At 37.0% G+C, this 24,843-nt stretch overlaps 1 protein-coding gene across 1 annotated transcript in view; it reads right to left on the bottom strand.

Annotated features, from left to right (window-relative positions):
* Positions 1–5,772: 5,772 nt before the first annotated feature.
* LOC126354255 (uncharacterized) overlaps positions 5,773–24,843 on the bottom strand; it is a 205,147-nt gene continuing 186,076 nt past the window's right edge. Inside the window, exon 9 of the mRNA XM_050003772.1 lies at positions 5,773–6,568. Within this exon, the coding sequence (XP_049859729.1) occupies positions 6,519–6,568 (50 nt within the window). The 3' untranslated portion in view covers positions 5,773–6,518. The remainder of the gene's footprint in view (positions 6,569–24,843) is intronic.

Raw genomic sequence — 24,843 nt, 5'->3', positions numbered from 1 at the left:
CATCTGACTGGGAAGAAATTACATCTGGTGTTCCCCAATTTTCCATACTAGGTCCACCACTTTTTCTTGAGTTTATTAATGACCTGTCATCTGTTAAATTACCAGATGCCAAGTTTCTCTTATTTACAGATGATACAAACATTGCAATAAATAGTAAATCAAATATAATATTAGATAGGGCAGCCAATAAAACTTTTACTGACATTAATAAGTGGTTCATAGCCAATTCACTGTTATTAAACTTTGAAAAGACCTACTATATGCAGTTCGGAGCTTCCAAGAGATTTCCTTCTGGTGTGTGTATAAAATATGATGACATGGAAATAGGAGAAGTTGAGAGTGTAAAGTTCTTGGGATTACAACTTGATAATAAATTCAGTTAGGAGTGACATGCTAACAAACTGCTAAAGCACCTAAACAAGTCCGTGTTTGCAATGTGAATGATGTCAGACACAGGAGATGTAAATATAAAAAAAACTGCTGTATTTTGGTTATTTTCACTCCACTATGTCATATTTTGGGGTAACAACACAAACCAAGAAAAAAACATTTAGCGTACAGAAGCATATAATAAGAGTAATGCACAGTGTAAATCCAAGAACATCATGTCAAAACCTATTCAAAGAATTGGGCATACCAGCCACAGCTTTTCAGTATACCATATTTATTCCTTAACGAAGTTTGTTATAACTAATACATCTCTTTTTTCAACTAACTGCTTACTACACAGTATCAATACTAGGAATAAGAATGATATACATTAAGATTTAAAATCACTTAATCTTGCCCAGAGAGGAGGTCAGTATTCAGCAACACATATCATCAATAAATTACCAGCAACCATTAAGTGTTTAGTTTGAGAGAAGGCACAATTTAAACATAATTTAAAAGAATTTTTGGTGGCCAACTCCTTCTATTCCATCCATGAATTTCTCAACAACTGCAGTAAACCATTTTAATGAAAATTTATTATACTTTAATTTTTGACAATAGTTGGTTGTAACAACCAAGTAACCACCTACTGTGTGAATGATGGATGTGTGGAAAGCAGATGTAAGTCTTAAGTCTGTAAATAGTGGAAATTTAATTTTAAATATTGTACATAATTTGACTATTCTCAACTGAGGATCATCAAAATGAATAATTAACTTTAATTTTTGACAATACTTGGTTGTAATAGCCAAGTAAATAGCTATGGTGTTAATGATGGATTTAATGAAAGCAGATGTAAGTATTAAGCCTGTAAATATTAGAAGGTTACTTTTAATTCAGGTATGTAATTTTACTGTTTATTGACTGAGGATCATTAAAAGCAATCAAACTCAAGTTTTTCTAATTACATTTTTGTAATGTGTTTATCTGACATGTTCCACACCCAGGAGGACCCCCTCTTTTGTGGGTCTATAGAATGAATAATTAATCTAATCTAATCTTGAAAATATTCTTGGTATCTTTATTCGTTTCCAAGATATGGAGGTTCAAAGTTTCCTACTTCTACATGTAGAATCCAGTATGAGGCAAAATATAATAAATAACTGCAAGAAACTGCTAAAATTTTAGCTGTACATTCTCTAGGCATTTATCTAGAGGAGCCATCTCCCCGTTTTAAAACATCTTTATCCATTATTGAGAAACACCACTAACATTTTTTAACAAAAACCAGCCGCAGACAGACGGTTATGCACAGCAAATGGCTGTAATTCTTGTGATATATTCCTAAGATCCCAATCCTGAACAACCTTGAAAATTTTCTTCATATTTTTATCCATTTCTGAGACATAGAGAAGATGGAGATAGTGGTAAAGAGATGAAAAACTATTAATACTGGAATATAGTGGGTGGTGGTTGTGTTGCAGAAAGAGTGAATGAGACAATGGCAGTGTGAGAGAAAGAGAGGGACACAATGGCAGTGGAACATAGTTGACAGTGACAGAACAGTGCTATGAAAAGAATCAAGGGACAGCTCTATGGATGGGAGGAATAAAGAAATGGAAAAAGTGAAAGTGGTTGAGAGGCACTGACAATGAGACACAGAGTATATGACAATGACAACAAGGAGGAGAAAGAGACTGACAGTAAGAAGACACAGCAGCAGTAGGAAGGAAGGGATCAAATATTAGCACTGAGAGAGAGCAAGAGAGGCTGTGACAATGATAGGAGACTGTAGCAGTAAGACAGATTGCAGGGGGCCATGGCAGTGACACAAGAGGCAATGACAGAGAGACACAAAGAGATAATGACAATGAGTTGGGCTGAATGAGTGACAGCAAAAGAGCAACTGGAAGTGAATGGAGAAGAGTAACTTAGAACAATTAACTAGTGGGTGTGAGTGAGTTACAGTTAGGGGAGCCTTTGAGACTATGGTGTGAGTTATATGTTAAAAAAGGCACAAATATGTTCACATGGCAAAATTTGGGGGAACATTTTTGAAGGTGCTGAGAAAGGCACACTGAAGCAGCTGGTACCTCACTTTTCAGTCAGTCTTTTAAATAAATGGTAACACTTTCCCATTTTCTGTACTCCAATAGGAACATTTTTCTTTGGTTTGTACTTACTTTCTTTGTTTCTTAAAGGTTAGCTGAGCTGAAAAATCTATGTTTTTGCACTGTGTGAGAAGGATGTAAACTATTTGATGAGTGACATGTAAGCTCAGAATAGCAGAATGCTACATTTGTAAATAATGTAGTTAGTTTAGTGACACGTTTTAATGGCACCTAAAAGTGAGCACAATACCCCATTCAATGCAGATGAAACAGTGCAGGCATGAGGTGGGTAATACCACTGGGGGCACAGAAATCATGGAACAACACTTAAGTGAACTGTTGGCAGTTATGGAACAATTGTACAGGTCCACACTCCAATTATGAGAACCTAAGTGAAATCTACACAGACACTTCCACTTGACTGAAGTGTGTATGCATGACATAGGGATAATTTGACAGAATGTCAACCAATACCAACCACACAGAATTACAGAAGGCACCCATTAAGTCAGTGTGGATACAGTCTCATGGCTGACTTGGTGTGGGCTATGCAGTGAATGTCATTGCAGTGCTGCTTGCTGCTTGGCAGACTGTTGGCACTCATGGACAACCTTCACAATTGTTGAATCAATGCCAGACCAGTAGGAAAATGCCATGCAAGGACCTTCACATTGGTTTTATCCCAGAGACCATGGTCTAGGAGAGCAAGGATGTGGGCCTGTAAGCCTGTAGATGACAATGTGAGGTCATTCACATCAGGGCTAAGAAGGAGATGCTGTTGACAGCTGCCAGCTGATGTCAGAGGAGGAAATAGTTGTGGAGCGGTTCAAACTCCTTCGCAGGCAGTTGTTCTGGCCAACCATGCACACAAGATGAATCTCCTATCAGAGCAGGGGATCTTGCCAGGTAACTTGAGTTACATGTTGGGTAATTAAGAGAAGCTCAAGTGACCATCAATCTGAAGACACTTTGCCAAAGGCCAGGTTGGGTCCCAAAGGTCAAATGCAACAATGCATCTGCATTAGCATGTTGTGCTGTTGATCTTTCCAATCAATTTTTCCAATTATTCAAGCAATTATTAATCATTTTGCATCACACCACACATCCCCATTCACTGTATACCAAAACTCCTCATGCTCATGCTCTGTCCACTACTGAAAATTACCTCACCCAGCGCCCACCTGTTTCCAAACCTATGACATCCTTCCCATACACCTTAATCAATTTTATACTTAAGAACAACTACTTTACATTAGACGGGCAGACACATAAAAAGACCAGCAACGCAGCCATGGGAACCATGATGCATCCCTCCTATGCCAACGGTTTCCTGGTTTGCTTGGAGGAGACTTTCCTGTGATAGATAAGCCTTCATACCCTACTTGGCTTAGATATATTGATGATATCTTTACTACTGGCCGTTGTGGGAGAGTGGCTCTAGCATCTTCAGTCCAAAACCACGCTGCTGCAACGATCGCAGGCTCGAATCCTGCTTCGGGCATGGATGTGTGTGACGAACTTAGGTTATTTTGGTTTAAGTAGTTCTAAGTCTAGAGGACTGATGACATCAGATGTTTAGTCCCTTAGTTCTTAGAGCCATTTGAACCCTATGCCATATGGATTCAAGGTGAGGCTGACCTGTTAAAATTCTTGGAATCTCTGAAGGCATTCTCCAAATTGAATTTCACATAATCATATTCTGAATACCACACCATTTCTATTATGTTGAACTTTACCTCATCGAGAGTCAGCTACACACTTCTGTTGATATTAAAACACTGACAAACAACAGTACTTACATTTTGACAGTTGCCATCTTTCCCACATTGTACGTTCCCTCCTAAACAGCTTTGATATTCGAGGGAAACAGATTTGATCAGATGCAGATTCTTTACAGCAATACACCACCATATTCACCTCAGCATTCACTAGACGTAATTACCTCGCCATGACTAGGTCAAAAGTGGATTTCCCTGCTCACCATATCCTATCCTGTTACTGCTGATTCCTTTAAAAAAAAAAAAAAAAAAAAAAAAAAAAAAAAAAAAAAAAAAAAAAAAAACTCTTGTCACTCAATGTTATCCTAGTCTTGAATGCATTAATCAGCTACTTCAACAAGGCTATGACTTCCTAAAAATCTGCCCTGAAATGAGGTGCATTCTTTCCGATGTTTTTCCCACCACACCTCCTACAACAGCACCTCCCCCCATGCAATCTCCCCAATATCCTGCTCTCAGACCCTATGCACCTTCTGCACCCATTTCCCTACCCTATCTCCCCACCCCTGTGAGTGTCTCTTCAGTTAGACTTGCCCTATGCACCTCCTACCACCTCATCTACATCTACATCTACATCCATACTCCGCAAGCCACCTGACGGTGTGTGGTGGAGGGTACCCTGAGTACCTCTATCTGTTCTCCCTTCTATTCCAGTCTCATATTGTTCGTGGAAAAACCACCTTTACCAGCCCTGTAACTGGCAAAGCACATACTATTTTTATATTGGTATACTACCACCAAGTTATTAGTTAGAATGAATGGGCATTGACTGAGGGTGTATATTGGCAACACATTCTATCCTGTTGCAAAGCATGCTCTACAATATGAGATTCATGACCTTGGTGCCTGTTTTACCACATGTGCCATCTGGATTCTTCCTCCAGGCACCAGTTTCTAAAAACTCTGCAGGTGGAGACTTGTTATGACATGTCCTTGTAACTCATCACCCACCTAGCCTTAATTCACATTAATTTCTTCAGTATCAGCATTTCATCGTGGTAACTATTCCTCCCTTCACTACCTTTAAGTTTTCTATACCTTTTATTTTCATTCATGTCTCTCTGCCCCCCCCCCCCCCCCCCCCCGGTGCACATCACATATAAAAGACTTAGCTTACCACTCTCTGTCTTGCCTATTACATTATCTTCCACCATCAACCTCTCAAGCTTCCAAACCTTGGCTGGTGCAGTCTCCAACAACCAGTCTTTCCTCCTTATCCCATCCAATAAGTATTCCTTGACCTGAGGTTCTGGGCAACTCTACTAAAGTCTCCCCATTTTCTAGATCTTCCCAGTTCTTTGCCTTCATTACTTGTCATTCCCCTTCAACCCTTCTGCCAGAAGAAGGGGCTACTCCCTCCAAAAGTTACACATTTCCGCTATCTTTATAAGTGTTTATGTGCTCGGTGCTCCTGCCACTGCTTGGAGGGAAGGTTTTTTATCCATCCAATTACATTACAAGTTCATCTGGGAGTTGTTTAAGTTTATTTGCACTAATGATGAAAAATGATGTGTATGAAGAGGAATTCTTTCTTTTTATTGGTTTAAGGAGATAAAAACTTCTTTTATGGCTGCTGACATTAATATCAATCATATACAATCTCTAATTCTGAATATCCTGCAATACTAATGAAGTCAAGTGGGAGAGGCAGAATTTCTTAGGAATAATTATGCACTCTGCATCAACATTTCACTATAAATGAATTCTCTTTAATAAACTGACTGTCAACAGGATCTTAAAGTGAGACCTGATAGTACAATTATTAATTTCAAACTTTAGCCTTTCCTTAGACAACCAAGGTTAAAATAATACAAGGTATCTCACAAAATTACTGTACATGAACACTGCTGTCTAAATTATTGTGTGCATAATTCCTGTCTATAAATTATTTCAACTCTAAATTCAGGTAGTTAAAATTATAACAACTTTCAGTGAATTATTACAAATGCTACCCATAATAAACAAAGTATATACATATATCAGTTTTTATTGCCGTGATCAAAAGGATTAAAATATCAAACATTGGTTTGGTTTCTTGGTGATAATCATCCTTGGCACCTTCACTGTGGGTAGCACTATTTCTTTGGACACATGCAGAACTAACTTACTGGCATTCTCATGTACATCTTTTTAAGATGGTCAATATGTAATGAAATTGTGTTTCATATATCAGAAACCCAACACTTAGGTACAGAAGAAGATGTACTGTACCAACACAAAGTAAGTACAAATACCTAGAATGTAGTTGTTGCCAAAGCTACATGGGCCTCTCTCGGGGTTGTGCAAGATCCAATATCCGTTGAGTTACTGAAACAAAAATGAACAAGAGAAGATTTGTCAAGGATATAGGAATATGGAACATTTCACTACTCAGCTATTGGTGTGGTTTTAAGAAGCATTCCAAGGAAAATTACCCTTCTGTTAAAAAACTACAAATTTTAAAATAATACATTATTTTTCATTCTTTTTCTAAACTAAATTTGGCACATCCTACTAAATCACAATTATCAAGTTAGAGGATAAAATAACCAAAACAGTACCACTATCCACATGAATAGTCGAGTTTGTTATACAGTGTTGGTAGCATAATTGTTTCAAATTCATGTTGTGGTTAAAAAAGTCCTACAACTTTTAGTTTCTCACAAATAATTAATTACAAGTAGTGACTGAAAATGTGAATCAGTCCTGTCACTTCAGTGTCACTACCCAACTACTTTTTTCATTCTATTTTTTACTTATTTTTTTCCCCTAATGACTTCAGTTAGCACCACAACTAAAGCTATGCTGACGGGTTTAAGCAGGCACATGACTTTTGCCACTCTATGATATGCTCAGAATGTATCACCAAGATTAATTACTGAATACATTGATCATACCTGACACAAAAGTACTTGCAATATTGAGGACACTGCAATGAATGAGATTTATTAATGTTGCGCAATTCATCATGTACTCTGACTGACTGCACTTTTAAACTATCCAGTGCAGGTATCCGTGGAGAAATGAGTTGTATCCACTAAACAGATTCTCCTTTACCATTGTCTACAGCATAAAGTAATATTCTAATGTGTACTGAAATATGAGGGAAACCAGAAGATTGAAGTGGTGGATGTAACAGCCCATAAGGCATCCACGTTACCTATTGCAGTCAGTGTGAAGCCTCCTTATATGCATCTACATCTACATCTACATGACTACTCTGCAATTCACATTTAAGTGCTTGGCAGAGGGTTCATCGAACCACAATCATACTATCTCTCTACCATTCCACTCCCGAACAGCGCATGGGAAAAACAAACACCTAAACCTTTCTGTTCAAGCTCTGATTTCTCTTATTTTATTTTGATGATCATTCCTACCTATGTAGGTTGGGCTCAACAAAAATTTTGCACATTCGGAAGAGAAAGTTGGTGACTGAAATTTCGTAAATAGATTTCGCCGCGACGAAAGACGTCTTTGCTTTAATGACTTCCATCCCAATTCGTGTATCATATCTGCCACACTCTCTCCCCTATTACGTGATAATACAAAACGAGCTGCCCTTTTTTGCACCCTTTCAATGTCCTCTGTCAATCCCACCTGGTAAGGATCCCACACTGTGCAGCAATATTGTAACAGAGGACGAACGAGTGTAGTATAAGCTGTCTCATTAGTGTACTTGTTGAATCTTGTAAGTGTCCTGCCAATGAAATGCAACCTTTGACTCGCCTTCCCCACAATATTATCTATGTGGTCTTTCCAACTGAAGTTGTTCGTAATTTGAACGCCCAGGTACTTAGTTGAATTGACAGCCTTGAGAATTGTACTATTTATCGAGTAATCGAATTCCAACGAATTTCTTTTGGAACTCATGTGGATCACATCAAACTTTTCGTTATTTAGCATCAACTGCCACCTGCCACACCAAACAGCAATCTTTTTTAAATCGCTTTGTAACTGATACTGGTCTTCGGATGACCTTACTAGATGGTAAATTACAGCATCATCTGCGAACAACCAAAGTGAACTGCTCAGATTGTCACCCACGTCATTTATATAGATCAGGAACAGCAGAGGTCCCAGGACGCTTCCCTGGGGAACACCTGATATCATTTCAGTTTTACTCGATGATTTGCGTCTATTACTATGATCTGCAACCTTTCTGACAGGAAATCATGAATCCAGTAGCACAACTGAGACGATACCCCATAGGCCCGCAGTTTGAATAGAAGAATTAAGTAACATATTAATATGAGATTTGCAGTCTGGTTTACATTTTCATTACACTGCACCTTCAGTTCTAAAATTTTGTTGTTTACATATATGCAGTTTTATATGGCATTGCTATCTGACTCACTTGTATGTTCTTTTTGTATCAAAGAAAAAGAGCTATGTATTTTCTCTATGAACTATCCATTCTTCTTACTTTACATTTAGTTTTATAAACTGTTACTACTTCTTCTGTTAAGAGAATAACAAATACAGCAGAAGCACTTATTCTACTCATGCTATACTCATGGATAATGCCCTGTGAGCTTACTGTATCAACAGTTATTGCTAATGTTTAATTAATAGAACAATCTTACTAAAACTAGCTTTCTTACAGTGTGTCTTTTATTTTGGTATCTGTCTTATCACTGACCCTGAAAGGACACCTCAATAGTATATTGCACCTCACAGATGCACTAGTTTGTTGTTCAAATTGATCTGACAAAGGCACAACTCTTGATTTGGCACTACACACAGACACAAAGATTTTTTCTTAACAGTAGCACTTGATAGTATGTGCTGCTTCTGGCACAGAGATTGGGGTGCACCAAAACTGAACTGAATGTGTTATCTACTATGGTAAGAAGGCAGAAGTTGGTTTTTCAGTTCATCTGTCCTCTATTTTAACACATGAAGGGACCAAATGAGGCACAACTATTAACATTTACTGACATGTTCAATGTGTTTTTTTAAATTATTGGATACAAGACTTGAATGTTCCATCAGGATACTTGACTGTATCCTTTTTTCTGTAAACGCTCAGTCTGGACACTTTCCTATGATAATACTATGTCGTTCTTGAGGACCAACATTATAGATTCTGAATTATTCCTCAATGGTGACAGAAATATCAAACTGTTAAATGATTCTAATACTAATACAATAAAATGAATACGAGGCTGCTGATTTTTTTGTTGAGGCTTCAGCCAGAGAAAAAATTGAAGTTGAGCACTAAAAACTTAAATACTTGTAGAGATACTGGCAATGATTTCATCTCAAGGTCAATTCAGAAAACTAAGAACTTCCTCTTTATGAAAAATCTATATCAACTACTACTTAAAATATGGAATCAGGAGCAATAACTTAAGGCTAACAGGAATGTCTCATATGCCCAGTTTACAAACAAAACTGTGATCCTAACATATGTAGTAACTATAGACGTATCTCAGTGCTCAATACAGCATAGATGCCTCAAAATACCAAGGCTTGTATATTGATAGCAAACTGAATTGGTCAAACTACGTCCTGGATATATGTAAAAGACTAAGTTCAGCAACATACACACTGTGCATTGTTTCTTCTTATAGAAATATGGAAACCATGAAGTCAGCATATTATGGTTATTTTCATGCAATTATGGCATTTGGAATTATATTTTGGGGAAATCAGCCACTAAATAAAAAAGTACTGCGTGTACAAAAAAGAGCCATAAGGATCATGTGTGGAGTCCATCCTAGAGCCACATATAGGAATATTTTTAAGAAGCTTGAAATACTTACATCCATTGCACAATATATATTCTCTTTTATGTGCTTCATAAGGAAAGAAAAATCCATCTTTAAGCTGAATAGTGCATATCACAGTCAATACTAGAAGGAAACATGATATCCACTATGAACAGCCAAATCTAAGTATAGTGCAGAAAGGAGTCCATTTCAGTGGCTGTAAGATTTTTAATGCCTTCTCTTCAAGACTTAAGTGTTTGGTAGATGACGATCTATTGTTTAAAAAAACCTTAAGGCAGTTTCTATTGCAAGGATCATTTTATACAAAAGAAGAATTCTTGAACTACAGTGTTTAACATTTCTTGTATTGTAAATTGCAAATGTATGCCCAAATTTGTATTTGTAATACTGATTATTTTTATTGTGAACATATATTTGGCAATACATACTTCTCTGTAACACTTATTATTTTGTAATATTTATCTATCTCTCTTTTTTTTAGTGGGACCTAAGTTACTGTTTACTGTTTTGTTTTGTTTTATGTACTACCAAAAATTCTGGCCAAAAGTTTGTAAAATTGACACATTCCATATCCTGTGATAGTGTCACAACATGGATCACCAAAACAAGAGATAAATAAATAAATAAAATATAAAATCTTAACTAATCTACTCTAAAAGAAGATTTAGTCAATGATAGCAGGTTTCTGAGGAAAAGTATCTACTGTGGACCATGTATTTACATTAATAATTGTGTTTGAGAAATAAATATAAATAATATGGTCAAGAATTACAAGCTCTTCTTCTTAATTTAAATAAAAGCCATAGACAGTGTTACCAGGTATTATTTTTGTGAACTATGAGGGAATTTAAAATACAATAATGGAGAAAGTGAGTTGACAAGCAAAAACCTTAAATGAAAGCACAACATTTACCATAAAATTCCAATTTGGGCTCATAATGGGGATTTAATTCCCTTCAGACACAATAAAAGTCACATTATAACTTTCAGATAGCAATTCATAGAAGACGTCATTGCAATAGGTTTCATTAAAGCTTTGTGATCATACTACAAAAGACAATGGTAATTTAAGAAACCCAACGAAAGCATTGGAAAAGAAATAAAAAATAAATACCTGGAAGTCTCCTTTAATGCAGTAAATAATGTAATATGGAAGATAAACACACAAACAAAACATATCATACCTAGTCAAATATCTTTAAAAAGCAAAAACATCTCTATTAAACAATTTTTTTAGAAGTTCTTAGATGGCCCTGTTGTTGTTATTGTTCTTGTTGTTGTCCTCAGTTCTGGGACTGGTTTGATGCAGTTCTCCATGCTACTCTGTCCTGTGCAAGCTTCTTCATCTCCCAATACCTACTGCAACCTACATCCTTCTGAATCTGCTTAGTGTATTCATCTCTTGGTCTCCCTCTACGATTTTTAACCACCATGCTGCCCTCCAATGCTAAATTTGTGATCCCTTGATGCCTCAGGACATGTCCTACCAACCAATCCCTTCTTCTAGTCAAGTTGTGCCACAAACTTCTCTTCTCCCCAATTCTATTCCATACCTCCTCATTAGTTACGTGATCTATCCACCTTATCTTCAACATTCTTCTGTAGCACCACATTTCGAAAGCTTCTATTCTCTTCTTGTCCAAACTAGTTATTGTCCATGTTTCACTTCCATACATGGCTACACTCCAAAAAAATACTTTCAGAAACGACTTCCTGATACATAAATCTATATTCGATGTTAACAAATTTCCCTTCTTCAGAAACGTTTTCCTTGCCATTGCCACTCTACATTTTATATCCTCTCTAGTTTGACCATCATCAGTTATTTTACTTCCTAAATAGCAAAACTCCTTTACTACTTTAAGTGTCTCATTTCCTAATCTAATTCCCTCAGCATCACCCGACTTAATTTGACTGCATTCCATTATCCTCGTTGTGCTTTTGTTGATGTTCATCTTATATCCTCCTTTCAAGACACTGTCAATTCCGTTCAACTGCTCTTCCAGGTCCTTTACTGTCGCTGACAGAATTAAAATGTTGTCGGCGAACCTCAAAGTTTTTACTTCTTCTCCATGAATTTTAATACCTACTCCAAATTTTTCTTTTGTTTCCTTTACTGCTTGCGCAATATAGAGATTGAATAACATCGGGGAGAGGCTACAACCCTGTCTCATTCCTTTCCCAACCACTGCTTCCCTTTCATGATCCTCGACTCTTATGACTGCGATCTGGTTTCTGTACAAATTGTAAATAGCCTTTTGCTTCCTGTATTTTACCCCTGCCACCTTCAGAATTTGAAAGCTTTCTACAAGTCTACAAATGCTAGAAACGTAGGTTTGCCTTTTCTTAATCTTTCTTCTAAGATAAGTCGTAAGGTCAGTATAGCCTCAAACATTTCTACGGAATTCAAACTGATCCTCCCCGAGGTCCGCATCTACCAGTTTTTCGATTCGTCTGTAAAGAATTCGCGTTAGTATTTTGCAGCTGTGACTTATTAAACTGATAGTTCGGTAATTTTCACATCTGTCAACACCTGCTTTCTTTGGGATTGGAATTATTATATTCTTCTTGAAGTCTGAGGGTATTTCACCTGTCTCATACATCTTGCTCACCAGCTGGTAGAGTTTTGTCATGACTGGCTCTCCCAAGGCCGTCAGTAGTTCTAATGGTATGTTGTCTACTCCCGGGGCCTTGTTTCGACTCAGGTCTTTCAGTGTTCTGTCAAACTCTTCACGCAGTATCTTACCTCCCATTTCGTCTTCATCTACATCCTCTTTCCATTTCCATAATATTGTTCTCAAGTATATCGCCCTTGTATAGACCCTCTAAATACTCCTTCCACCTTTCTGCCTTCCCTTCTTTGCTTAGAACTGGGTTGCCATCTGAGCTCTTGATATTCATACAAGTGGTTCTCTTCTCTCCTAAGGTCTCTTTAATTTTCCTATAGACAATATCTATCTTAACCCTAGTGAGATAAGCTTCAACATCCTTACATTTGTCCTCTAGCCATCCCTGCTTAGCCATTTTGCACTTCCTGTCGATCTCATTTTTGAGCCGTTTGTATTCCTTTTTGCCTGCTTCATTTACTGCATTGTTATATTTTCTCCTTTCATCAATTAAATTCAATATTTCTTCTGTTACCCAAGGATTTCTAGCAGCCCTCGTCTTTTTACCTACTTTATCCTCTGCTGCCTTCACTACTTCATCCCTCAGAGCTACCCATTCTTCTTCTACTGTGTTTCTTTTCCCCCATTGCTGTCAATTGTTCCCTTATGCTCTCCTTGAAACTCTGTACAACCTCTGGTTCTTTCAGCTTATCCAGATCCCATGTCCTTAAATTCCCACCTTTTTGCAGTTTCTTCAATTTTAATCTACAGCTCATAACCAATAGATTGTAGTCAGAGTCCACATCTGCCCCTGTAAATGTGCTACAATTTAAAATATGATTCCTAAATCACTGTCTTACCATTATATAATCTATCTGATACCTTTTAGTATCTCCAGGATTCTTCCATGTATACAACCTTCTTTTATGATTCTTGAACCAAGTGTTAGCTATGATTAAGTTATGCTCTGTGCAAAATTCTACCAGAAGGCTTCCTCTTTCATTTCTTAGCCCCAATCCATATTCACCCACTATGTTTCCTTCTCTCCCTTTTCCTACTGACGAATTCCAGTCACCCATGACTATTAAATTTTCGTCTCCCTTCACTACCTGAATAATTTCTTTTATCTCATCATACATTTCATCAATCTCTTCATCATCTGCAGGGCTAGTTGGCATATAAACTTGTACTACTGTAGTAGGCATGGGCTTTGTGTCTATCTTGGCCACAATAATGCGTTCACTATGCTGTTTGTAGTAGCTTACCCGCACTCCTATTTTTTTATTCATTATTAAACCTACTCCTGCATTACCACTATTTGATTTTGTATTTATAACCCTGTATTCAACTGACCAAAAGTCTTGTTCCTCCTGCCACCGAACTTCACTAATTCCCACTATATCTAACTTTAACCTATCCATTTCCCTTTTAAAATTTTCAAACCTACTGAGTAGTCCCCGCCCGGAGATCTGAATGGGGAACTATTTTACCTCCGGAATATTTTACCCAAGAGGACGCCATCATCATTTAATCATACAGTAAAGCTGCATGCCCTCGGGAAAAATTACGGCTGTAGTTTCCCCTTGCTTTCAGCCGTTCGCAGTACCAGCACAGCAAGGCCGTTTTGGTTAATGTTGCAAGGCCAGATCAGTTAATCATCCAGACTGTTGCCCCTGCAACTACTGAAAAGGCTGCTGCCCCTCCTCAGGAAACACATGTTTGTCTGGCCTCTCAACAGATACCCCTCCGTTGTGGTTGGATCTACGGTAAGGCCATCTGTATCGCTGAGGCACGCAAGACTCCCCACCAATGGCAAGGTCCATGGTTCATGGGGGGGGGCATGGCCCTGTTGTTGTTGTACAACATATACAAATGAAACCTGTACTCTGGAGAGTGGAAAAAATGACTTAAAACACCAAGGAATTGGATAAAAAACATCAAACTGCTCAAGAATAGCTATGTGCTACCTGTTTATCAGCAGCCATGTGAGTGTTCAATTCATGGGGAAAGAATAAGACTTAATACTTTACTCACTTTCAGCAACTGTATTTGTATTTGTTGAAATAATTGGCAACCAGATGCATAACAGAAATTTTATTTCTTAACCAGTTTCAGGCACCTTGTGTACTTCTTCAGAATATTACAATAATTTTTGACACTTGCTAAAATGCAATAATTATAATCCTCTGAAACTAGTTAAGAAATAAAATTTCTTTTGTGCCTCTGATTGGTGATTATTTAAACAAATAAGTTTTAAAAAAGAGATAGGTGCTTCAATTCCTTGTCTATCTCATGACAAAAGGTTTCTATTCAGTCATTCATCAACCATGCTGATGTGGCAATTGAAGGCAACAAAATAAAAGCTCAAGTTTTACATTTTGTATTTAAAAATATGATTTACATAGTAGGACTGGACAGACAAATCATCATTTGACTATCATTTAATATCCACACCATCAGGGGTTACGGATAGCAGATTTCTATGATTGATTGATTGATTGATTGATTGATTTTTATTGTTGTAAAGACCTCAGAGATCATCTGAGGCATTACAAAAGTCAATATTACACAGTATAAATGTTACACAAATAATTAGAAAACCAAGAAAGATATTACACAATATAAATATTACACAAATAATTATGGTACCTTCAGACAAATACAAAACTGAGAAACTTCTGGTACAAATTGATATTGCATAGTAAATTTAGCCAATTACAGACTTACTCATATATAGAAGCATATAAAAACTGATCACAAAGTGTAGTCATACCATATTCTTTGCCTTCATTAAAAAATTCATAAGTTTCATAAATGCTGAGCTCAAGAAGAAATTCTTTTACTTTTTTTTCAATTGTTGAATTGGAAGATCCTTGATTGTTGGGGTATGGCATTAAAAATTTTATGGACTTGTATAAGAAGCACTTTTGTGTTTTTTGTAGTTACATCAGAAAGAAACTAGGTCCTGCTTGTTCCTTGTGTTATAATTATGTTGCATGTCAAACTGTTGATAACTCGGATAGTTTTCCTTAATATGCATTCACACTGTAGTATAAATATTGACGGCAGGGTCATAATCTGTAATTTTTTAAAGGTTGGCCTACAGTGAGCTCTGGGTGCCAAGCTACATGTCAGTCTTATTGCCTTCTTTTGTAGTTTGAAGACATTAGCTGCCTTGCTTTGATGTCCCCACAGTATTGTGCCATAGGAAATGTGACTGTGTATTAAAGCAAAATAAACCACTGTAAGTACTGGCACGTTTAGACAAAGACACAGCTTCCTTAGAGCAAAAGCTTAGTAAAACCTGCTATCTATTACGATCATTAAAAGACACAGCCAGTGTAGATACCTTCAAGCTGGTGTACCATGCCCTGTTTGAGTCTGTCTTGAGCTATGGCCTAATCTTTTGGGGAAAGAGCTCTGATTCTCTCACAATTTTCAAGTTACAAAAACAAGTAGTAAGCATAATGAAATGTAAAAAAAAGAACTGAACATTGTAAACCATTATTTCAACAGTTAAAAATCCTGCCACTGCCATGTCTCTGTATATTGAAACTAGCTTGTTTTACAGTACAACACTTGGACACCCTCGACAGAAATGCAGACCGCCACACACAAGACACCAGAAACAAAACACAGTTACAAATTATAGCCCACAACATAAAATTGTATGCGAATGGGGTTAAATGTATGGGCATTCCAATATATAACCACCTCCCAACAGACATAAAAACAAGCAAAAAATCAAAAATTATGAGAACTAAATTAAAGAAATTGCCACTAAATCACTGTTTCTATTCCATACACGAATTTCTTGAAACAAGATTTTAATTACTTGCAATAAGCTGTTTATTCAGTTGTAGATGTTTCTACTTAGTAAGATAATTTAATTATTGTACCTTATCTATATTCTGTCCGTATCTCATATAGGCCTATGTATTCTGCTATGTGAACTATGTACCACAATATTTTAATTACTTGTAATAAGCTGTATATCCACTTGTAGATATTTCTACTTAGTAAGATAATTTAACTATTGTTTGTTACTCATATTCTGTCTGTATATCATATATGTATTCTGCTATGTGAACTATGTACCACAATATTTTAATTACTTGTAATAAGCTGTATATTCACTGGTAGATATTTCTACTTAGTAAGATAATTTAACTATTGTTTGTTACTCCTGTTCTCTCTGTATCTCGTATATGTATTCTGCTATGTGCAGTATCCACCACTGTCATCTTTCATCACACACCACCTTTTGTATATTTTGTCTATATAACCTGCATGTATTCTGCTATGTGAGTTATGTACCACTACTGTCACCTTTCATAATATACCATCTTAACATAATTTTCAAATTGACTTGTCCTATATCATGATGTGCTTTGCTGTACAAATTGTATGATCTACAGGACCAATAATAAATCAAATCAAATATTCCTTTGCTAATGCTGCTTCCCACTTTTTCTATATAGCTACCCCAGGATAATTTGGAATCAATTGAGATTCCAAGGAAATTAACAGCATTTGAGCTTTGCTCAAGTTCAGTGTTATTATTCCATGATACATACAGGTCTTGTATTTTTTTTCGGTTGACACAAAGGGAATTAGCTTTACACCAATTTTCAACTTTGACAGTGCACTGGTCTGCTTTATATTTCACCTACTTTGCTGTTTCTGCAGTTATACAGACTGCTAGATCATCAGCAAATAAGTAATTCCTAGTTGACGGCCCAACTATGTTACATGGTAAGTCATTTATATAAATAAGAAATAGAATTGGGCCAAGTAGAGAACCTTGTGGGACGCCCATGCCCAGAGGTAAGTAATCTGATTCTGCACCTTAAAAAACCACTTTCTGCACTCTATTACTTAGATAATATTTTATCAATTCCAGAACACTCCTGTAAAGCCACAGAATTGGAGTTTGTTCAATAAGATTTCATGAGACGCAGTGTCGAAAGCTTTTGATAAATCAAAGATTTTATTCGGAACCACTAACTTGCTTTCTAGTTGCTTCACACACTGTGTTAAAAGTGATAAGGCAGATTTAACAGTTCCTAACCCTAATCTGAAGCCAAATTGACTATCATTGAAGTATTTTACTATTTGATTATTTACTATAGCTTCTATCACTTTAGACAAGATTGGCACAATTGAAACAGGCCTAAAACTATCACAACTTGAGAGGCTGCCTTTTTTGTGTATGGGAGTGACTTTAACAAACTTAAGTGCCTTTGGGAACTGAGCCTCCAAAATACATCTATTTACTACATGTGTTATCAATTCTGATAGTTGAACTGAATCACACTTTAAGATGGCAGAACTTAAACCATAAATGTCGTTAATAAAACTGTTCTTCATTTTCCTCAGTATATTAGTAACATCCTGTACCTTGACCAGTTTAAAGCTAAATGTACTTTCAGGCTTTGTGGTGTTTCTCAGGTAGTATTTATGGTCAGTGGCTATATTGGAAGTGCCAATCATCTTTATTATTTCTTGCACCTTCTCAGTGAAGCATGTATTTAACTGTGCAGCATTCAGATTACTGCTTTCAGCCTGTGAAGTCATTTTTCTGTTGCACTGACTGTTAATGGTAATTGACATTGCACGAGTCTTATTTTCAGATGTTAGTATTATATCTTCATTTTTTTTTACACCTAGCTGTCTTAATCTTTTCTTTTTCACTGTGAGCATATCTTTAAATAATTGAGAACCTGTACTTCTATACCAGTCATAATATTGATCACACTCCCTCTTGATCCTCAACAGCTTTTCATCCTTGACCTTATTTACTCTAAGTGCCTTTTTATTATTTAGTAACTTAATGAGAAAGGACATCTTAGCATATACAGAAAGAGTAGATATGTTCTTCCAACTTTCTATCTATTGCATGTTCTCGATAAACCTGCAACCAATTACTTTTATCAATATGAGATTCAAACATATTTAGATTATCATAATTGACCTACATAATTTCTTTCCTGCCATGTGCACTGAGTCAGTGTTACAATTTCTTGTTATATCTGTTCTAAGAAGTAGTGGCCAGTGGTCAGATACCCAGGTCTTAATGACCTCTGACTTGAGATGCATTAACTCATTTGATACAACTATATTGTCAATACAGGTAACAGTACCTTTATAATGTGGCCCTATTATTTCAGTGGTTGTAATATAAAGACCAAAAGAATTTAATAAATTATTTACATATTAGTTATAGATAGTGGACCACTGAAAATTCAAATTGAAATCTCCACAGATTAGTATCCAACACTTATACTTACAGACTGTCTCACATAAAGACACAAACTTGTTAACAAAATCATCTGTTGAATTGCCTCCAGTCTTAGTTGAGTACAGAGCTACAACTATTAAATTTAAATCTGTTAACCTAACAGCTGCAATTTCACATAACATTTCTAGAGATAATGCTTTAACTTTTGCTATTGGTTCAAATTGAATCCCTTTTCTTAGAAATATAACACACCCACCATGATTTTTATTAGTTCTACTATTTTTGTCAGCTACGGTGTAGCCCTCAGTGCAGAATAGATCTATTTCATCATCCTTTAACCAGTGTTCTACGAGACAGACTACATCTAAGTGATAAGTCTCTATGACATCTTCCACTACTTCCAACTTATTAGATAAACACAGTACATTCCAGTGAAGGACATTAAATTTGTCTGATCTGTGCCTGAGTCTGTTTACCTTGAGATCTTCCTCCCCCTTTGGCCTATCACTAATGCTCTTGATGAGGATTGTCTTACTTCAGTCGATGCTGGTTTTTCTGCCACTGGCGAGGGCTGTGCTGAATCAGCTGATGATGGTGGTTTTGTTTCTGATATTGATAGTGGTTTTTTTTTTTGTTGATGTAGTTCTGATGGTTTCACTGCTGTAGTTGGTGGTGGTTGTTGTACTATTGTTTGTGGCTGGCATGGTAACCTTGGTTCTATTGTTGTCATCAATGTTTCTAAAATTTTAAAGCTGAGAAGTCTTTTTCCCTTTCCGTTTAAGTGCATACCATGTCTTGTAAATCTGTCTCTCTGTAGATAGTTAACAGGTAGAAATTGAGCGTTTTTCATACATTTTGCATATGTTCTCGAACTGTTTGTTGGCTTTCATGATTTCTTTATTTACACACGAAACGTTTATGAGGTCGTGTCTATGAGGAATACCAATGATGATCATTATTTTACTCTTATTGGTATTCAGTACTTCTTTTAAGTTTTCGAGGGCACTCGATAATTCATATAGGTAAACATCATTGGCTCCCCCCACTATTATTGTGCATTCATTTGCATTTGATGAAATTCCGGCATTTATGTTTTTAGTAATTTCGTGACCCTGGTTTCACGTAACTAGATGCGTTTGTACCATGTTCATGACGTAAAATTTTTGTGAGACCACGCCCATGGTTATCCGAGTGTATGTTTACTTTGGAAAATTTCGTTCCTACCTTTCTCATCGAAATTATAGATGTACTTTTGGTTGTGTTTTGATTTTCATATAATTTTTCAGGTTTTTCATCTGTTTTTAAAACACTGAAACTGTTTTTTAATGGCACTTCGAGTATGTTTTCACTTTGTTTTCCACGATTGAATTGTTTAGGTCTCACAGACTCGGCATAGCTTTTGTTTGGCGTAACATGCGTCATATTTGCACTTTTGCAAGACTGTAAATATTTCAAGTCTTGCCGTAATTTTATAATATCATCACACAAGATGTTACTAATTTTTTTTATTTTATGTCTATTTCACGTAGTATTTTGTCTTTGTTTCTCTGCAAAGGTCCGCATTTTGAGGGTTCGTCACTGTCACTTTTACTTGCACATGGATTTGCTTCTTCTTTCCTTCTAGTGTTTTTTATTATGATATGACACCGCACACACATATTTTCGTACATTGCACTATATTTCTCGCACAAAGAGCATTTACGCACGCGTTTTTTTCCATTATATACTTCACCAATTGTAAATCTTCTACTGCCGCCATGTTTGTCTCTGAGCCTGACATTGCTTTGGACACTGACTTGTTGGCCTACATTCTTGATGTTTACTTAGTGCTTCAATCACGACAACCTCGGCTTTTGTTATTGCTTGCATCTGACTCATCATCGCTATCATCATCATCATCATCATCATCATCATCATCATTATCTAATTCTGCCTCTAAGTCTCACCTGAGTAACTGGTGTCTGGATTGCCAGCAACTCTTGAGAGACTTGTGAGCATGGTCACTTGGCCATTGTATACCAACAGGTGATTCACCAGCAGCATACTCGGTCACAGTATGAGAACAACATGGAGATCCACATCATCATGAATGTAGATCAGGCACCTCCTGTGCCATCAAGGAAGCTTACTTTGGAGTTCATGCTGCTTGATCACTCCATGGAATTCCAAATGGACACTGGTACCATTGTGCCTTTAATGTGTGAGGATGCACACAGCTGGCTGGTTCACCTCCACTGCAATGGGCATTGAGCCAGGTCCTGTCTTACTGCTGCAGGGTCATCCCTTTCCTCAGAGAACTGTCACTAGTGGCTAAGTAGAAAAAGTTTAATGCTTGCTAACTTTTTTAGTTGTGTGCTCACCTGCTGCTACTAACACTTTCAACTGAGGTCCCTTCACCAGTTTTGGATTCAGAGTGAAGGACCAAGTTAAATTAGTGTTAGACACAATGCCCTTTTCTGACCTTTACACACTATGCATGACATAAGACGATTTTTGCAATGACAATTGGCTGTGCACATACCTTTATGACTCACACTTCTTGTAAGCCTTCTGCAGTACATAAATTGAGTTGAGCTGGCCCACTTCCATTTCACGAGGCTTTTCAGGCAGAACGTGTATGGCTTCAGGACCAAGTCATTATTTCCCCAGTTTCCACCAGGCAATAGGTGACACCTTTGCTCATCATTAAAAAGCCAGACAGGTTGTCACATAATTGTGGTGATTCTAAGTCCACTATTAATTGCCAGTCTTGCACTGATCTTTATCCACTGCCTTGCCTGAAGGACTTGTTGGTTAAACTGGCTGGGGGCAGAATTACTCAAAGATAGATTTAAAGGATGTGTATCTCCAACCACCTCTTGATGATGCTTCACTTCAGTTGTTAGTTTTAAATAGGCCACTTGGCTTTTTCAGGTATAATCGCTTAACATTAATGGTTGCAAGCATACCTGCCACTTTTCAGTAGAATAGTTTTTGCCAGTCAAATGTTTAATGTCTTTGTATGAGTAGTTTTTTTTCCATTCAAACATCCAATGTCTCTCACACAAACCTCCAGACCCAGACATTCAGATCAGTACCAAACATTGTATGTCAATAGAGTATCAACCAAAACGCCAATTTAGTTCATGCCACATACTGTCACCCAATAGAACATGTATAAAAGGTAATTAAAAATAACACTCTGTACTACAGAGCACAGGAAAAGTGTATCTGCGCATAATTGTTCTGTAGATATAGCACTGGTGAATTGCTAGAGCATCAGGATGACACATCAAACGTCCCGTGTTCAAACCCCACAGACAATAGCTTTTTTAGCTGTTTATGCATGGATCTGTTACACAAGTGAACATTTTCCTGGCATGTAAAATGACTTTTTGGAATTTGTAGAAACATTCTTTCGTAAGTCTGCCTTCGATTTATTAATTGAAAGCAGTGAACCTGTAGAGTACATTAGTATACATGCATGTGGTGTTATGTCGCACATGTGTTCACTACTTTCAACTGTTGAAGCAAAAGCAGACTTCCAAAAGAACATTCCTACAAACTCCAAAAAGTCTTTTTACATGTAAGGAAAATGTTCTTCCATATAACAGTTTCACGTGTAAACAATTTAAAAAAATTGTCATCAGTGGCGTTTGAATGCAGGATCTTTGATATGTTGTCCTCATGCTCTAGCAACTCACCCATGTGATGTTTACAGAATAAATACTCACAGATATGCTTTTTTATGCTCAGTAGTTCTGGTGTTACTTTTAATTACCATTTACACATATTCTACTGGACGACAGCACATAGCATGAACTACATTGGTGTTTTTGTTTATATTCTATCACCATACAATTTTTGGTACCGATCTGAGTGTCTGACATATAGAGGTTTGGGTGTCAGTCGCATACTAAGCAAAGGTAGTCTCATGCCCACATCAGCTCACATTGAAGCAAAGTGTGATATATCCACACCCAAAGATTTGAAGCAACTTATGTCATTCTTGGACAACATATATTATTATCACAAATTTATACTGAATGTTATGCAGATAGGTGGGAATTTAAGGAGATGGGACCTGGATAAACTGAAAGATCCAGAGGTTGTACAGAGTTTCAGGGAGAGCATAAGGGAACAATTGACGGGAATGGGGGAAAGAAATACAGTAGAAGAAGAATGGGTAGCTTTGAGGGATGAAGTAGTGAAAGCAGCAGAGGATCAAGTAGGTAAAAAGACAAGGACTAGTAGAAATCCTTGGGTAACAGAAGAAATTTTGATTTTAATTGATGAAAGGAGAAAATATAAAAATGCAGTAAATGAAGCAGGCAAAAAGGAATACAAACGGCTCAAAAATGAGATCGATAGGAAGTGCAAAATGGCTAAGCAGGGATGGCTAGAGGACAAATGTAAGGATGTAGAGGCTTATCTCACTAGGGGTAAGATAGATATTGCCTATAGGAAAATTAAAGAGACCTTTGGAGAGAAGAGAACCACTTGTATGAACATCAAGAGCTCAGATGGAAACCCAGTTCTAAGCAAAGAAGGGAAAGCAGAAAGGTGGAAAGAGTATATAGAGGGATTATACAAGGGCGATGTACTTGAGGACAAATTTATGGAAATGGAAGAGGATGTAGATGAAGATGAAATGGGAGATATGATACTGCGTGAAGCATTTGACAGAGCACTGAAAGACCGAGTCGAAACAAGGCCATGGGAGTCGACAACATTCCATTAGAACTAGTGACAGACTTGGGAGAGCCAGTCATGACAAAACTCTACCAGCCAGTGAGCAAGATGTATGAAACAGGCGAAATACCCTCAGACTTCAAGAAGAATATAATAATTCCAATCCCAAATAAAGCAGGTGTTGACAGATGTGAAAATTACCGAACTATCAGTTTAATAAGCCACAGCTGCAAAATACTAACATGAATTCTTTTCAGGAGAATGGAAAAACTAGTAGAAGCCGACCTTGGGGAAGATCAGTTTGGATTCCGTAGAAAAACTGGAACATGTGAGGCAATACTGACCTTATGACTTATCTTAGAAGAAAGATTAAGGAAAGGCAAACCTACGTTTCTAGCATTTGTAGACTTGGAGAAAGCTTTTGACAATGTTCATTGGAATACTCTCTTTCAAATTTTAAAGGTGGCAGGGGTAAAATACAGGGAGCGAAAGGCTATTTACAGTTTGTACAGAAACCAGATGGCAATTATAAGAGTCGAGGGACATGAAAGGGAAGCAGTGGTGCGAAGGGAGTGAGACAGGGTTGTAGCCTCTCACCGATGTTATTCAATCTGTATATTGAGCAAGCAGTAAAGGAAACAAAAGAAAAATTTGGAGTACGGATTAAAGTCCATGGAGAAGAAATAAAAACTTTGAGGTTCGCTGATGACATTGTAATTCTGTCAGAGACAGCAAAGGACTTGGAAGGGTAGTTGAGTGGAATGGACAGTGTCTTGAGAGAAGTATATAAGATGAACATCAACAAAAGCAAAATGAGGATAATGGAATGCAGTCGAATTAAGTCGGGTAATACTGAAGGAATTAGATTAGGAAATGAGACGCTTAAGGTAGTAAAGCAGTTTTGCTATTTGGGGAGCAAAATAATTGATGATGATCGAAGTAGAGAGGATATAAAATGTAGACTGGCAATGCAAGGAAAGTGTTTCTGAAGAAGAGAAATCTGTTAACATCGAGTATAGATTTAAGTGTCAGGAATTCCTTTCTGAAAGTATTTGTATGTAGTGTAGCCATGCATGGAAGTGAAACATGGACGATAAATAGTTTGGACAAGAAGAGAATAGAAGCTTTTGAAATGTGGTGCTACAGAAGAATGCTGAAGATTAGATGGGTAGATCGCATAACTAATGAGGAAGTATTGGATAGGATTGGGGAGAAGAGAAGTTTGTGGCATAACTTGACCAGAAGAAGGGATCGGTTGGTAGGACATGTTCTGAAGCATCAAGGGATCACCAATTTAGTATTTGAGGACAGTGTGGAGGGTAAAAATCATAGAGGGAGACCAAGAGATGA

Source organism: Schistocerca gregaria, chromosome 3 (assembly GCF_023897955.1).
Source record: "Schistocerca gregaria isolate iqSchGreg1 chromosome 3, iqSchGreg1.2, whole genome shotgun sequence".
In the NCBI taxonomy this organism is placed as follows: Eukaryota; Metazoa; Arthropoda; class Insecta; order Orthoptera; family Acrididae; genus Schistocerca; species Schistocerca gregaria.
This window is presented reverse-complemented; position numbering and strand designations above follow the sequence as displayed.